We start from the raw sequence: 16,863 nt of genomic DNA, 5'->3' as shown, positions 1-16,863 counted from the left end.
AGGCTAATGTGCACATAGGAGCCCCAGGGCCACATGAAGACCTCCTATAACAGGATAAATACTCCTCTCCATTTCACTGATGATGAGCAGGGAGGTGAAGGGACTCCTCTGAGGCCTTGAAGAAGTAGGTGCCAGAGCCAGGACTACAGCCCAGGTCTTTGGACTCCTGGCCTATTCCCACAGGATGGCTGACTGCCTCCCTCCCACCCTCACTCCACTGGTCAGGGTACCTGGAGGTGCTGGCTGGGCTGATCTTACCCTGAGGGTCATTTTAAAAGAACACTTGAATATGTATTGGGCAGCAGCACAAGGAATATTCTGGAGATAGCCCTTCAGACCCCAAGGTCTGCCCTAGAAGAAGAGAGTAGTTCCCAGAAAGGTTTCTGGAAGGGAGATCAACTTTAGCTGTAGGGGAATCCAGGCTCAGAAGTCCTCCCTGTTTGATCCCTTATAGCACCCCACACCCTCTCCTTTGCCTCTCTATGGCCATCACTTCTTTCCCTAGGAGCTCTTTGCCTCCTCCTTTTCTTTGAGAACTCCAAAATCTCACCAAACCATGCCTTCTCAACCCACAGACCCATGTGCCCAACATTTTAGTGGTAAGACATGTCTATATAAACATCTAGTGATTAGTTGGCAGTGGTCCCAAGGTTTGCCTTCTGGAAAGGAATGGTGTCATGGCCACCATTCTGAGTCAATCATTAGATGTTTATTGAGCACCTGCTGTGTGTGTCATGCTGGGTGGCAAGGATACTCCGAAGCAGACTGAAGTTCCTGGCTCTGGGAGCTTACAATCTAGTTTGAAAGAAGAGGAGGAAAGATAAGAGTGCAAAGATCATGATGGCTTCAGCCAAGACTTGTTGCAGGGAGAGGATGGGTGACATCTGCAGACAGAGGGGATGGTATGGGAGCAGCAGGATTTGGGTGGAAGAGCTGGAAAGGCTGAGGCGCTGGCCTTGGGCTCAAGCGAGGTACGCATCTGGAGAGTATAAAGAAACTCAGCTGAAAAGAAGGGCCGGTGTGGGGAGTGGAGCTCTAAGGCACTGAGTCACTGAACTTGCTCTTGCTTGAAATGACATCAAGGACCAAAGGGAGCACTACTGCACAGTGTGGGAGGTTGGGAAACCTGGGCCCCTAATCCTCCACCGAGGCCCAGGGTGAAAGGTCCAGCTTGTCAATGGCTGAGCAATCCACAAAGCCTTCGGGGTAGTTGTTGGCCTGGAATGGGTCCCGTGGGACCTTGGTGATGTGAGTGTTGTCACAGACAAGGCGCGAGAAGGATATTTTCCGTAGAGCGTCCCGCTGCTTCTCCGTGAAGACCCCAGGGTTCTCCCACCAGAATCTGCAGAGACAGAAGCAGGGTCTGTCCACACAGCCCAGCTGGACCACCCCAATCCCCTTACTGTGCCACAGGGGAAGGAAGGAGGTCACTGGGAACACTCTGAGGTCTGGACTGGTTCTCACATGAGACTTTGGGACACCCATGGAGAAGGGTCAGCTCTCCCTGGCCCTCCTCATGACGTCTCACTTGCCTGTCTCCATCACGAATCTGCTGGAACTGCTTTCCCAGGAGGCAGGCCAGGAGAGATCCCACCCGGCCCCTCTCTACCTGGGGCTCAGCAACACCCCCAACCCAGATGTCAATGTTGTCAGGGGTCCCATAGAGATCCAGTAACTTCTTAGCCAGCCTCCTGTTCTTCAGTACAGCATCCAGCTCCTTCAGGGTCTGGGGCTGTGGGAGGTCACAGAAGCCTCTCCAGGAGTTGTACCCTAGGGCAGAGAGGTGGAAGCTGCCTCATTTCGGGGGCTTCTCATCCACAGCCCCCCCTTATGGACATACTGCTCCAGCTCCATCAGCCCCAGAAAGTCTGGACTCGGGGCACCTGGGTGGCTCAGTGATTGAGCATCTGCCTTTGCCTCAGGGCGTGATCCCAGGGTCCTGGGATCGAGTCCTGCATGGGGCTCCCCTCCGGAAGCCTGCTTCTCCTTCTGCCTATGTCTCTCCTCTCTCCGTGTCTCTCATGAATAAATAAATAAATAAAATCTCAAAAAAAAAGAAAGTCTGGACTCATACCCTGGGACAGGGTAGGCAGGGCTCCATTGTTTTATACTTGTGGGACTTAAGGCTTGAGAGGGCTAGCAGGCTCTATGGTGTTTTCTATGGGTCCAGGCACTATTCTGAGCATTGTACAAATATGTAAACTGAAGAATAGAGATGTTAAGTAACTTGCCTAAGGTTACATAATTAGAAATGGCACAGCTGGGATTTGAACCCAGGCAGTATGGCTCTTAATTGTTACATTAAATTGCCTTTCGTGGGTATAAAAGGAAGGTCCAATAGTCATTGGTTTCTCTCTCTCTTCTCCTTTCTTAATGTTTATCTGGGCTTTTAAACTGGTTTTACAAGTCAGTTGTTGGCCCCCCATTCCTTTGAGGAGTTCCAAGATGGTTCTAGATATGTACTACTCTTATCCCTGCATTAGAATGGAAGAATTTCATTTCACAGACCAACAGAATGAATTTTTAAAAACTGGCATCTCTGTTTTCTATTTTAGAATTGGTCAGATCCCCAGGGTTATCGAAGAGAGCCCCCAGGAACCCCAGAAAGTAACTAAAAGTTCCGTGAGCCAGGCAGGCCTGCAGGCCCTCTCACCAGGCATCCCGTGGTCCCGGCAGCGCTGGATGTTGATGGCGGCCAGGTCAAAGCCGTGAATCTTGTGAGTCGGCTGGAAAAGTTTGTTGCGCAGCTCTCTTGTCATCATTTTATTCTGACTAATCAGCTTGGAATTCTTGGCTAGCAGGCCCCTGATCAGAGGGTCAATTCCACCTGCAAGGGAGACCCAGAGACCATCCTGGGGAGGTGGGTAGGGGGATGCCATCTTCCACTGCTGGCTCCTTCCCCCACTAGAGGATTCCTCTCAAGCTGGGAGCCAAGAGAGAAGAGCCAGGGGCAGCCTGCAGGGAGCGCTGGGGTCGAGGGCAGTCTAGACTGCTGCAGAGTGGGGACGGGAAGAAAGGGGCATTCCTGGGACCTTGGCAGGAATAGAAGTAAGCTTCAGGAGTTTTTTTGAGCTCTAGCTCAGAGAGTCGGCTCCTTCTCTTTCCATATGTTCCCCCCGAGGAACTCTGAAGCATGGGAAGAGGTAGCAGAAGTCTACAGAGAATGGCTGTGACTTATCAGGCCTTAAGTAAAGCCAGTTTCAACACAGCCTGGCCCAGGAAAAAGAGGGGCCCGGCCCAACCTCTGGCACTTGATGGAGGTGGAAGGACTTAGAGGAGGCAATTGCAAAAAAAACCCCAATTTATTTACCAAACCCATGAATTCTTTCTGCAAGGGTCAGAGAAGCCTGTGGCGGGGAAAGCCCAGGTACCTTGGAGGTCAGAAGAGAAGAGAAAGAATAATAACTAAAATTTATTGACCACCTCCTGTGAGTTAGAAACCATTGTAGGGTGCTTTCCACATATACACCACTTAATCTTCTGTACGCCCTAGTGTGATAGATATCATTGTTGTCCCTGTTTTACAAATGAGGAAACTAAGGCTCAGTGAGGTGAATTCACTTGCCCCAGGTCACACGGGAAGATCCTGGGGTCTGATTTCTATGGCAGGCTTCCCTAGAAGCAGGCCGCAGAGTGAGACGCTAGGTGACCGTGCTTCCCTAAAAAGACGTACCGTCTTTGACTATCCTCCAGGTGTTAAAGAAGAGGGTGTGCAGCGGGAGCTCTGATTCTGGACCCCATGGTTGATAGTTCTCATCCAGGCGGGACAGAGTGGAGGGGACCTCCAAGTGGCCAAAGCGGAAGGCAAAGGTGAAGACATTGGAAATTCGGGGGTCAGCAGATTTGTTATAGCCTTGGTAAGGAGGGATCCACTTCTGCATCTCATCACCGAGCACCATGGGTAGGTAGTCCCTAAAGGTGGTAATCTGAGGGCAGAAACATGTCATGAGCAAAAGGTGTAAGAAACACTTAAATCTCTGCAGAGTGAGGTTGGAGGAAGCTTCAGTCAAGTAGTCAAGAGGTATGGCAGACATTGGCTAATTGATCATGACATTCTGCTGGTTGGTCATCATTCATCTCAACACAGGCTTTACTGATCAGTCATTTGAATTGGCACTAGATTGTCATCTCTGCTCTAGGTCTATGACCTTGAAGCTAAAGTGACAGTCCTTGTATGTCACTTTAACATAATGATGTCACATCATTCAACTTCTCCTTGAGGTCCAGGGCAAAAGGAATGACGAACTACAGGAATGATTCACAGGGTAAATTCACCTAATCTCCAATTTTGAAACAAATGGTGCACCATGGAGAGAGCAGTTTGGGAGTCTGTTTTACTCAAAGAGATGAACTAACACACATAGAAAATTTTTTGAAAAAAATAATGGCACCATGTAACGCAGTAATTATATTAATTTTTTATTCTTTCTAATCTTTGTCTATACAATACATATCTTTACACACTTGTAATCCTAGAGAATATATACTTTTGTATTCTGCTTTTTCACTTAAAGTTTCTCATGTCTCTACCTAGCTCACAATTATTATGTAGTTAAACGTGCATAATATTTGATTGCATTCATGGATCCTTCTCTTACTGTTTTACTTTTAGGTTGCTTCCAATTTGTTCAGCAGCATAGACTGTGGAGATTTCCTCTGAGTTTCCTCAGAGGAAAGAGACAGAAACTTGCCTCTGGCCATAGTGGACTGGCCCAGCTGCAGCACCAGACCAAGCTGGTTAGTCAGATCTCATGGTCAGGAATTCAGATTTTGGATGCAGCTATTCTAGACTGTGTCTGATGGTGCTTGGTCTGAAGGGACAGGTGGGGCCATATGGGTGATCGTTTGCTACCATTTGTAGAAAAGCAGAGAAAATCTGTCTGAAGACAGAGACAGAGAAACAGAAAGAAGGAGAGAGAAAGAGAGAGAGAGAAGAACAACAGAGAGTGGAGAAAAGCATGGAGAAAGAGAGACAGAGCTGCCCTAATTCTAGATGGTTTCCAGTCTCTGGCTCTACCCCTTGCTTAGACCCAACTATACTGCCTGCTCTGCGGTTCCAGGAGAAACCTGTATCTATTTGACATATGTATAGGATTGAACCAACACTAAACATCTGAACTAGCCTGAATGGGCATTTTTTTTCTTATAGTCCAATAAGCCTTGTTATGGATGGAAGTGTGTCCCCTTCTAAAGTCATATGTTGAAGTCCTAACCCCCATTGTGATTGTATTTGGACATAGGACCTATAAAGAGGTATTTCAGGTTGAATGAGGTCATAAGGCTGGGGCCCTCATCCAATAGGCCTGGTGTCCTTATAAGACGAGAGAGAGACACCAGGGAGCTGCACACACAAAGGAAAGACCATGTGAGGACACAGAGGAAAGGCAGCAGCCATCTGCAAACCAAGGGGAGAGGCCTCAGGAGAAACCAAAACTGCTGACACCCTGGTCTTGGACTTCTAGCCTCCAGGAGAAAATAAATTTCTGTTGTTTAAGCCACCCAGTATATGATATTTTATTGCGGCAGCCCAAGCAAACTAATATAAACCTTAATTTATATTATCTTTACTTTTCATACTTTTCATTCTTTGGATGATTTCCTACAAACATCTCCAGCAGCATGATTTCTAGGTTCAATTAAAAATAATTATTGAATTATGGAGATTTGGAGAAGAAATAGATGGAGATCTATCTCTTTGATGATTAAAACTATGTCCATGGGGCTTCTGGTTCCAGAACAAGATGGAGGAGACTCATTTTTCCCTAATCTTCTATGCTAAATATAAATACCTGCCCCCCAGGAAATTATTCGATAGACAACATATATAGACTTCCAAAGCTAGAAAGAAGGTGGATTTACTGGTGACCTCAGGGCATGAGGAATGATTGCGCTACCAAAACGTTGAGCTTCTATTTGTCCCAGACTGGGTACAGGAGAGGCTGGCAACCTGGAACCTTCAGTAGGAACAGACAAAAAGAGCCAAAGAAAGCCTATTCTTTCTCCCCAAAGGACTGGGACAGGGGGAGCCCAGCAGAGCCTCTGTGGAGAGCCCCCCAGATGACTCCACAACCCAAGCCCTTGGCCATTCCAGCCCTCGATCCACACCTCAAGCTGGCAGGTGGTCCAACATGACTACAACGGTGGTAGCAGTGAAACTCCATGTCTCTCTGTTCTTCAATCAACAGCATATAGAGACCAAGTGCAATGGCCTCAGCTCCCCTAGAAGTTTGCCCAACAACAGAAGGCATCCAGGAAAATGCCTTCCTGCCTTGTAGACAACATTAGTAGGCACTGAATTGGAACCCTAGAGGTACCAGAAAGAATGAAGCAGACCAGAATAGAATAGCAAGGACTCAGGAAACTAAACTGTCATTGGAACTAAAGCCCACAAAGGTAATTACTAAAATGTCTAGGATGTAATTGAAAATCACTCAACACCAAGAACCAGGAAAGCCACAGTTTGAATGAGAAAAGATAATTAACTAATGCCAATACCTACATGCATCAGGCACTGAGGTTATCTGATAAAGATTTTAATGCAGTTTCATAAAAATTCTTCAATAAATATGTCACCTTGAAACAAAAAACAGACCATGTCAGCAAAAAAGTAGAATTTATAAAAAAGAAATGCTGAAATTATAGAACTGAAAAATACAAACTAAAATTAAAAACTTATTAGGAAGACCCAGCAGTAGCATGGAGATAACAGGGTAGAATTGAAGATGGATCAATAAAATTTACTTAACCAAAGCAACGAGAGAAAATAAACAAAACAAACACTTCAAACAAACCAGAGCCTCGGGGGTCTGTGGGACAATAACAAAAAGTCTAAAATTCCTATTAATGGAATCCCAGAAATAGAGGAGAAAGGAGTAGGGCTGAAAAAGTATTTAAAGAAATAATGCCTGGAAACATCCCCAAATTGGTGAAAGACATATACTTAGAGATTCAAGAGGATGAATGAATACCAAATATAATAAACCCAAAGAAATCTACTCCAAAATGCATTATAATTTCATTTCTCAAAACTAAACACAAGAGTCTTAAATACTGCCAAAAAGAAATGACACATTATCTATAAGTGAACACAATGTGAATAATGGGGAGCTTCTCATCTGAAACCATGGACACCAGAAGGAAGAAGCACAGCATTTTCCAAGTGCTGAAAGAAACCAGAAGGAAGAGCAAAGTAAACCCAAAGCAAGCAGAATAGGCTAAAGAAGAAAAGTCATATTAATGAAGACAGACCATTTGACAGAATTCAACATCTATTCATGATGAAAACTCTCCATACACTAGGAACAGAGCGGAATTTCCTCAACCTCATAAAGAGCATCCACACATCCACAGAAGATTTACAATGAACATTACACTTAATGGTGAAAGATTGAATGTCTTCCCTCTAAGATTAGAAAGATGAGGATGTCTGTTCTCACCACTCTTATTCAACACTATACTGGGAACTATAGCCACTGAAACAGGGCAAGAGAAAGGAATTTTTAAAACATGTAGATTACAAAAGGAGAAATACAGTTGTCTTTATTTATGGATGACATGATTGTCTGTGTAGAAAACTCTAAGGAATCCACAGAAGAACTCTTAGAACTGAGTGAGTTCAGCAAGGCCAGGATACAGGATCAGCATACAAAAATCAATTACATTTTTATGCACCGATGAACAAGTAGAAACTAAGTAAAAAATGTAATACCATTTATCACTCCTCCAAGGAAAATGAAATACTCAGGTGTAAACCTAACAAAAGATGTACAAGGTCTGTATGATAAAAATTACCAAAAGCTGATGAAATACAGCAAAGAAAACCTGAACACCTAGACATACTGCATTTATAAATTGGAACACTCAACATTGTAAAGATGTCAGGTCTCCCTAAATTTTAATGCAATTCCTATCAAAATTTCAGCAAAGTTTTTTTTTTGGTAGATGTAGATGAGCTTATTTTTAAAATATATAGGAAAAGGAAAAGACCTGGAATAGTCAAAACAATTTGGAAAAAGGATAAAGTGGGAAGAACCATGGGTCCCAGGATAAGTCTTAGTGTATAGCCATAGTAAATACTGGGGCTAGTATAGGAATAGACATATAGATTAATAGAACAGAATAGATAATTCAGAAATAAATTCATATAAAAATGCCTAAACACTTTATGATAAGGGAGCAAAAGCAATTCAATAGAGGAGGGATAGCCTTTTCAAAAAATGGTGCTGGAGCAGTTGGATATCCATAGGCCAAAGAAAAGGAGCCTCACCTTAAACCTTACACTTTATACAAAAATTAATCCCCAATGGATCATGGACTTAATTGGAAAACCTAAAACTATGAAGCCTCTAGGAAAAACTAGAGAAAAGATCTAGGACTAGAGAAAGAGTTCTGAGACTTGACACCGAAAGCACAACCCATGAAAGAATACCAAACACAATAAATCCAAAGAAGTCTACTCCAAGATGCATTATAATTAAATTTCTGAAAACTAAACACAGAAGTCTTAAGTACTGCCAGAGAGAACTGATGCATTATCTATAAATGAACACCAAAAAAGAAAAAAAGGTATTAATTAGACCTCATCACCATTAAAAACTCTTATCCTACAACAGATTCTGTTAAGAGGATGAGAGATTGGGGACAGATATTTACAAGTCACATATGTGACAGAGGACTTGTAACTTGTATCTAGAGTATATAAAGAACCCTCAAAACTTAACATTAAAAGATAATACATTTGAAAAACATGAAAATACTGAAAACATATGAACAGATATTTTACTGAAGAGGATATACAGATGACAAATAAGCACAGGAAAATATGTTCGACATGATTAGCCATTAGAGAAATGCAAATTAATACCACAATGAAGGGGTGCCTGGTGGCTCAGTCGGTTAAGTGTCTGCCTTCTGCTCAGCTCATGATCTCAGGGTCCTGGGATTGAGCCCATGTCAGGCTCCCTGCTCAGTGGGGAGCCTGCTTCTCCCTTTACCCCTTTGCCCCTACTCTTACTCACTCTCTCCCTCTCTCTCTCTCCTCTCTCTCAAATAAAGAAATATTTTTTAAAACCCACAATGAATGTTGTTACTACATACCCATCAGAAAGAGTAAAAGAAAAACCAATGATGACGGGATGTCAGGGTGGCTCAGGTCGTGATCCCAAGGTCCTGGCATCAAGTCCCACATCTGGCTCCCCACAGGGAGCCTGGTTCTCCCTCTGCCTGGGTCTCTGCCTCTTTCTCTCTGTGTCTCTCATGAATATATAAACAAAATATTTAAAACAAACAAACACAATGATGACAACAAACAATGGCCAGGTTGCAGAGACAACTGGGTCACTCATACACTGCTGGTGAGGACATAAAATGGTACAGATACTCAGGAAAATAGATTGGCAGTTCCTTTTAAAACTAAAAATGGACTCTCGATATGACCCAGCAATTGCATTTGTGGGCACATATCCCAGAGAAAGAACAGTTTATTTTCATGTAGAAATGAATACACAAATGTCTACAGCAGCTTCATTCCTAATGGCCCCAAACTGGAAACAATTCAAATTTCCTTTAATGGGTGATGGTTAAATAAACTACAGAATACTACTCAACAACAAAAAGGAAGGGACTTTACACCTGCAAAGGTTGCCCAAGTTGGTCCTGGATGGACCTTGGGCAATTATGCCAAATGTAAGGAGCCAATCTCAAAAAGATACATATTGCATGGTTTCATCTACCTAACATTCACGAAATAACATAACTGTGCAGATGTAGAGTAGATCAGTGATTGCCAAGGGATAGGGACCTGGAAGGGGAAATGTGGATGTGGCTATAAGAAGGTAGAAGGAGAGAGTCTTGTGGTGATGGTAGAGTGAAGTATCTTTATTGTGGTGGTGGTGGTTACATGAAACTACCCAAGTGATGACACACACACATACACACACACACTCACCCCCATACACACATACACATACACACGCACGTTCGCGATTGCATTTCTAACTGGTGAAATGCAAATAAGACCTATGGTCTGTGTCATTGTTAATGTCCTGCTTTTGATGTTGTACCAAAGTCATGCAAAACATTAGCACTGGGGGAGGCTGGGTGCATGTACTGTTTGTTTGCTTACAACTTCCTAAGAATCTGTACTTATTTCAAAATAAAATGCTTAAAGAATATGTGCATGGTTAATTTTAGTTAGTCAATCAGGCAATCTACTATAGCAATGGACTATGCCTGTGACATGGGGCTTAGGTGTAGAGAATTTATAAAGAAGCTAATTCAACCGAAATAACTCACCTAGCTGCTATGCAACATTCCCAGGAGTGATGGAGACTGATCAATATACAAATAATTCTCCAACACTCTGAATCCAGGGATTCATTTCGGGGCAGAGAAAAGCATGAGACAGTGGAGGAGGAGAAGGGGAAGTGGAGGTATGGAGAATAGAGAAGATAGCTAGAGGTGTGATGACAGGCAGAGCCAGGGGCGGCAGCCAGGTGGGAATGGGAGGCAGTGCTCCTGGGCTTCCATACCTGCACAAAGGCCCCCAGGATCTTCCGGGCTTCCTGGTAGAGCTTCTCTCCATCCCACTGAGGATTGAGTCTCTTTAGTTCTATTGCCAGCCGGTTGTGCTCCCGGAGAAAGAGAGTGTGGGAAGAGGCCAGCAAGATCTGCTCCGAGGCTCGGGAATCTCCTGAAAGCCCAGAAGGCAGGAAAGTTGGTTCCCCAGGAGCAGCCTCAGAACCCAGTAAGCTGCACAAAAAAATAGATGACAGTGTCCCCGAGGGGCCCTCCCCTAAGGCCTCCTTCCAGTTTACCTAAGGTGAGTCAAGTGGAAAGGGATCGGGGTTGGGATTCATAGGTTTTAATCTCAGCTCCACACACACTATATTTTCAGCTGTGTCACTTTGGACAAGTTACTTGGCACTTCTAAGCCTCAGTCTCTGTATCTGTGAGAATGGGGATAATAAGGCTGACCACACAAGATTGCACTAAAAACTACAGAAGACCTTAAAAAGTAAAATTTTGCTAATTACAATTCCAACTACCCTCTAAAGTGGGGCAGTAAAAAGAAAGAGGGCCTTTTTGTGAGGAGCAACTTTGAAAGTTTTAGGAATGCAAGTTTGAGGACAGGAGCCTGGGTAGGGTCGAATTTCTCTGTGTAATAATGGGAGAAGAATCTGGGGGGGGGGGGCATGCGAGAGAGGAAAGAGGGGAAGAACAGGGTCAGTTAACTGGCAGAAGAGCAGATATTTCACAAGGAGACATCTTGTGTCTTATAATCTTCAGGAAAAGTCTATTAAATTCACAAATGCTCGGCCTTAGTGGATACTTTTGTGGAAAACAGGAAAGGGTTCAGTTTTGTATCTGGATTGATATGAGATATATGTGAACACAGAATCCAAGAGATTTGAGCCTGTGAACTGGCTTCCTGCCATGTCTGGGCTGGGCAAGGGGTTTGTCCTGCAGAGGAGATTTTTGGAAGAGGAAAGGTCTCCAGAAGCCCAAGGCATGAGGGCAGACCAGAAGGGCAAGGATATAGGCCCCCAGTCTGAACAAAATTGGGGGGCTTTGGTTGTGCACAGGTTGTATGGAGTAGGGACTTTGTGCTGAGTTTATGAAAAGCCTTAAAAATATGCATTCCTCTTAATCTAGAACTTCCTTCTCTAGCAAGTTATCTTAATAAAATCATTAAAAATGAGTGGAAAGATTCATCAAGAAGGATGTTCATTACCGAAAAAACCGCAATAAATCACAGAAAAACTAGGAATGATTTAAATGCTTCCAAGTAGGGTTGATAAAATAAATTATGATAATATATGTCATGGAATATCAGGCAGCCAGTAAACATCATATTGTAGAAGAATAATTAACGATGTGATATATTAAGTGACGACATCAAGTTATAGAACATAACTGATAGTATAACCCCCCCCATTACGTAAAACAGTATAGAACTATAGCTATGATTTTTAAAAAATCCTGGAAAGATGGCCATTAAAAATGTTAAGAATGATTATCTGTGGGTGGTAGGGTTTTGTGGATTTTCTTATTTGTGTATCTCTGGACTTAATCTTTTTTTTTTTTTTTTAATAGTGAACACATGTTCTTAGATTTTGTATTCATCTGGGCCCTCTGACAGTCCTGGACCAGTGCCAGAGGCAGTGGGGGCTTGGTGTGCGTTTTTTTCCGGAAGACAAATGAGATTAAGCAGTGGTAAAGCCTCCCTGGAAGCTGCCTAGTAGCCTCCTGAAGTTTTTCTGGTCTCTCTCTGCTCCTGTGGTCCCAGCCTAGACTCACCTGCCAGGAAGCAGGGCACTCGGGCAGTGGTGTTGATGAACTCACAGGGGCTTGGCTTCTTGACGTCAAAGGGCAGGTAAGCCAGCCCATGGTCATGGACCTCCTGATTCACAGCCATGAGGCCCAGGGGGCTGCTGAGGTTTCGAAGGCGGTTGGCCAGGCTGGGCTCAGGACCGTACACAAGGCTGGCATCCAGGAAGGAGGTCAGAGCGTTAATCTGATCTCGAGCCAGGGACTGGTAAGGTGGAGTGGGGCAGACGAACCCAGCTCGGAAGAAAGGCATGCACTTGCCTTGAGTCCTCAACTTGGGGTCATTGGGAGGGAACTGTGGAGAGATCAAGGGGTGTGACTGGGCGGAGGTGGCACAGTTGGAACCTGGCAACCTCTCCCTAGGGTGGGTCTGGATGCAGCTGGCAAAGATGCTGATGGAGCCCTCCTGGGACCCTGGGACCAGACAGTGACTCCAGATGCCTCCTGCTGATGCTGTATATCCTGGACCACAATGCCCTGAAATTCATTACATCCCATTATGTAAAAGGGTTGAGGGGAATCATTCAGTCTTTCATAGCAAAAGTTCCACATTTTTGGTGAGGAGGGAGGCCTGAGATCCCTATTCAGGGAAGCAGGACGTGAGATAGGAAAGGCTTTGTTAGTAATTATTAACAACAGCTACCATTCACTTATTTTGCATCTAACATGTGCTGTGTGTTATCCATACCTTATCTCTCTTTGGTCCTCAAAAATTGTGAGTTAGATAATTCAGTCCCATTCTACATGTGAGAAAATTGAGGTCTGGAAAGGTTAAGTAATTTGTCTAAGAACTTAGAAACTGGAAGGAAGATCTATGGGATTCAGATCTCGATGGACCTCAGTCCACAGCTCCTGTGCTTTATACCACAGCACATAGCCCTGATTTGTTTCAGTGAATAAATCACTAATTGTAAAATCCACAAATAAGAAGAAAACAGGGCACCGTTGCATGTTCTCTCTATTCCTGCTGGAAATCCCCACAAACCCCTGTTCTCACTCGGATTCATCCATCAAATTGCAGCTCTTTCTGGGAGTAGCCTTCCCAGACTTCAGGGTGACTTCCCAGACAGCAGTGTTTTACAAATTTCACTGTGTATAAAACTAATCTCCTGGGGATCTTGATATAACATAGATTTTGTTTCCCAATGTCAGGGATGAGGCTTGAGGTTTTACATTCCTAATAAGCCCCTAGGTGATGCCAATACTGCTGGGCCAGGCACATAGAGGATCCTCCCCAGAGTTTCCCAACTTTGCCATTAGTGATTACTTGTCCATTTCCTACACAGGCTCTTTGTCCTTGAGGAAAGGAATGGTGTCTTTGCCACCTTTGAAACCCCAGTGTTTAGTGCACTGCCTGGCATGAAGTAGATAATTAATGTCCATTTATGGAATAAATGGATGGGTGAATGAATGGATGGATGAGGTTCAGGAAGCTGTCAAATCAGCATTGGAGATCTATCACGAGACCTTGGCTGCCCAGCTGGGAATGTCTGCTCCTTCGGGGAGGCATGGAGTTTGTCACTCACCACGGCAGGGGCCTACCATGATGGGGAAGCAGTTGTCTCCTTGGACACAGTACTTATCACACTGTGCTTTGGAGTACTCGCTGCTCCCCAGCTCCGTGTCGGGGGCAAAGTCCAGGTCATGGTCCACAATTTGACCCCACTGCATGAAGAGCAAGGACCTGTTTTGGTCCAGAACACCCCTGTCATTCAGGGAGTCTATAATCTTGTTGGATACCTCACGGGCCTAAAGACGGAGAGAGAAGGGGAGGAAGGATTGGAGGAAAAAGTGCTTTGAGGAGTCATACTCGCCTGCGGTTTATTGTGTACCCAGGGTATAACAGGTACATTTAATCCTCATGACAAGTTTGTGAGGTGGGTGGCATTACACGTATTCTGTAGGTGAGGACACCAAGTCCTTGAGAGGCCAAGCCAATTCCCAACAGTCGTGCAGCTACAAAAGGGGTAGGGATGGGCCTGAACGCGGGTCTCTGTGACTCGATGGCTTGCAAGGCCAGTGCCCTTTCCACCATGGAAAGGGAGAATGAAGCCAGGATCCTTCTCAAGTGTCACCGTGTGCCAGGCGTCTGGCATTGGAGAGGGGCTCCGGGGAGGGGCTGCCAACTCAGATGAGGCCAACAGATAGGACCTCCGGGCAAACAACAGCTGAAGCACCCCAGGGGCTGGGGCGGGGTAAGCGCGGGCAGGATGGGGCACGGAGGCCATCTGCCCGGGAGACCCCAGGGTGTCTGGCCGCGACCACCACGTGGCCGGCCTCCGGGCTCCGGGCTCTGCTGCCCTCTAGTGGCACTTTGGGGAAATGTCCAAATCTCCCTCCCGCACCCCCGGGCCTCGCACCTACTTCGGCTTCCCCTCCCCGCCCCCTTCTGCTCGCGGCTCGCGCCCACCCCGCGCCGCGCGCGCTCACCAGCGGGAGGGGGAAGCCGTTCCGCGTGCCCCCCGGCGTCCACCCGAAGGGCAGGGAGAGCCCGTCCTCGTACTCCGCGGGCAGCCAGCGCGCCAGCGCCCTGTTGGCGGCGCCCAGCGCGGGCTTCCTCCTGGAACCGAGCAAGACCCGCGCTCAGCCTGGGCCGGGCGGCCGCGGGCTACGCTTCTCGGCCGAGCGGGTCCCGGCGGAGCGGGGGGCACCGGGGGAGGAGCGGAGGCCTCCGCCCGCGGGAAGGGGGCGCGCAGGGGCGCTCTCCAACGTGCGGTTTCTGAACTGCGCGCGCTGTGAAGGCGCCCGGCGGCGCTGCGGGCGGGATCCGGGGCCCTTTAGGGGATGCGGAAGTTGGCGCGCCTGGGCCAGTCGGTTCAGCGGCTGCCTGGGGTTCAGGTGTGGTCCTGGGGTCCGGGAGCAGTCCCGCATCGGGCTCCCTGCTCAGTGGGGCGCGTGCTCCTCCCCCCGCCCCGCGCCGCTCCTCTCCCTCTCCTCGTCCCCCACTCATGCTCCAGGGCTCTGTCCCTCTCTCAAATAAATAAATAAAATCTTGGAGGAGGAGGAGGAGGAGGAGGAGGAGGAGGAAGTTCCGGGAGGGCTCCGGGAGGGTTCCAACAGAACGGTTTGGGTGGGCCCCAAGCCCAGGAGGGTAGGGCAGTGGCAGTTCCGCCGGGAAGCCCCCCGCCCCCACCTCGGTCGGGTTGGGCAGGGCTGGGTGAGCGGGTGGCTGCCCGCCGCACCTCCTCATGCCCACTCACCTGTTATTACAATCTCCTGTGATGGTTCGGTAAGGACTGTCCTTGTCACATTCCACCACAGCAACAGGGGCACCACAGCCCACCTCCCAAGACAGTGCAGTCAAGTCCAGGTTGGGGTCTGAAACAGAAGGGGCGCCAAAGGGGTTGAGTTCTTTCTCCATTCTGGGGCACTGGCGGGAGGCAGGAAACGGAAACCAGAGGTGAACTTAAATTTCTTGGACTACATGTCCCTGTTCTAGTTTAGCCAATTCTCAGGTGACGTCTTGTTCAATCCTTGACAACTCATTAAGGTAAGAATTTTAATCCCCGTTTTACAGATGAGAAACTGAGACCACAGTGCCGGAGAGACTTGCCCAGGGCCATACAGATAGTAATTGTGAAAGTCCTCAGAATTGTAAATGATTCTTTGTTTATCAGGTCATTCAATTCATGAGATCTTTCTTTTAGAATGAAAATACCCCCTGAAAGGTTAAGCACCTGTTAGTATGAATTCGTTTGATAAGACAGATTTTCTTCTAAAGCTTCACTGGCATCTAAAGTATCAAGCAAACAGGAATCTAAGGAAGATGTTGGGAAGGAACAGAGAATTTGCCCACGCAGGAATTTGCCCAAATCCTAGGGAGTTATCTTTCCCGACTTGATGTTTTCTCAGGGAGAACCTGCAGCCTCTTCCTCTGGTCTAGACCAAACCCCTTCCTTTCTGACCCTCCAGGAGCTGTGACATTTGGTAGGGGGTGGGAGTGGAGGGGTTGGAGGAGGTCATGATCAATCCATTAGTTCATTGTTTCAGCTCCACATTACCCCAAACAAGATGGAAATCTCATCTCCTGTGACCTAATCCCAGTAAATCCCCCTGATACAGGTGGCTTAAATGTTTCCTTTACAGGCGGTAGTGGTGGCACTGTGGTTTGGGACAGGGAGCCCATGTTTATTGACTTTAGTACTTCCTCTGGACAGAGGCCTTACAGATGGCATTATACAAAGAGCATGAATATCTCCTCATTTGGATTTGGCAATGTGACCATGCTGGGCCTATGTTCGTTTCTCTGCAAAAAAAAAAAAAAAAAACGTCCCATGCTGGCACAGCTGTCCTCTCTGCCCTCCTTGCTCTACAGGTCTGCGATTCTGAGAAGGGAGAGCTGAGAGTGCCCATCCCAGGAGGTGCTCCTAATAGGGAATGCAGTTTTTGGTGGCCCCCATTCTCTCCTGCAGGGAGATGGCCCTTTCCTGCTGTCAGAGGGTCAGTGGGTTTTCTGTACCTGTGGCATTGGTCAAGGCCACAATCTGCCTTAGCCTCTTTAAGGACTCCTCCCACACCTGCCCGTTGCGGATGGCT

The 16,863-nt window shown here is 46.5% G+C and overlaps 1 protein-coding gene across 1 annotated transcript; it reads right to left on the bottom strand.

The window, feature by feature from the left end:
- Window positions 1-690: 690 nt before the first annotated feature.
- Window positions 691-15,703, bottom strand: LPO (lactoperoxidase). Its single transcript, XM_025996016.2, has 9 exons — window positions 15,528-15,703; window positions 14,758-14,887; window positions 13,870-14,076; window positions 12,298-12,622; window positions 10,530-10,690; window positions 3,674-3,926; window positions 2,654-2,827; window positions 1,533-1,770; window positions 691-1,342 (listed from the first exon to the last, which is right to left on the bottom strand). The coding sequence occupies exons 1-9, from the start codon at window positions 15,686-15,688 to the stop codon at window positions 1,135-1,137; spliced, it is 1,857 nt and encodes a 618-aa protein (XP_025851801.1). The 5' UTR covers window positions 15,689-15,703; the 3' UTR covers window positions 691-1,134.
- Window positions 15,704-16,863: the final 1,160 nt, after the last annotated feature.

Source organism: Vulpes vulpes, chromosome 2 (genome assembly GCF_048418805.1).
Source record: "Vulpes vulpes isolate BD-2025 chromosome 2, VulVul3, whole genome shotgun sequence".
NCBI classification, from domain to species: Eukaryota; Metazoa; Chordata; class Mammalia; order Carnivora; family Canidae; genus Vulpes; species Vulpes vulpes.
The sequence above is the reverse complement of the archived record's forward strand: the minus strand, read 5'-3'. Positions and strand labels throughout refer to the sequence as shown.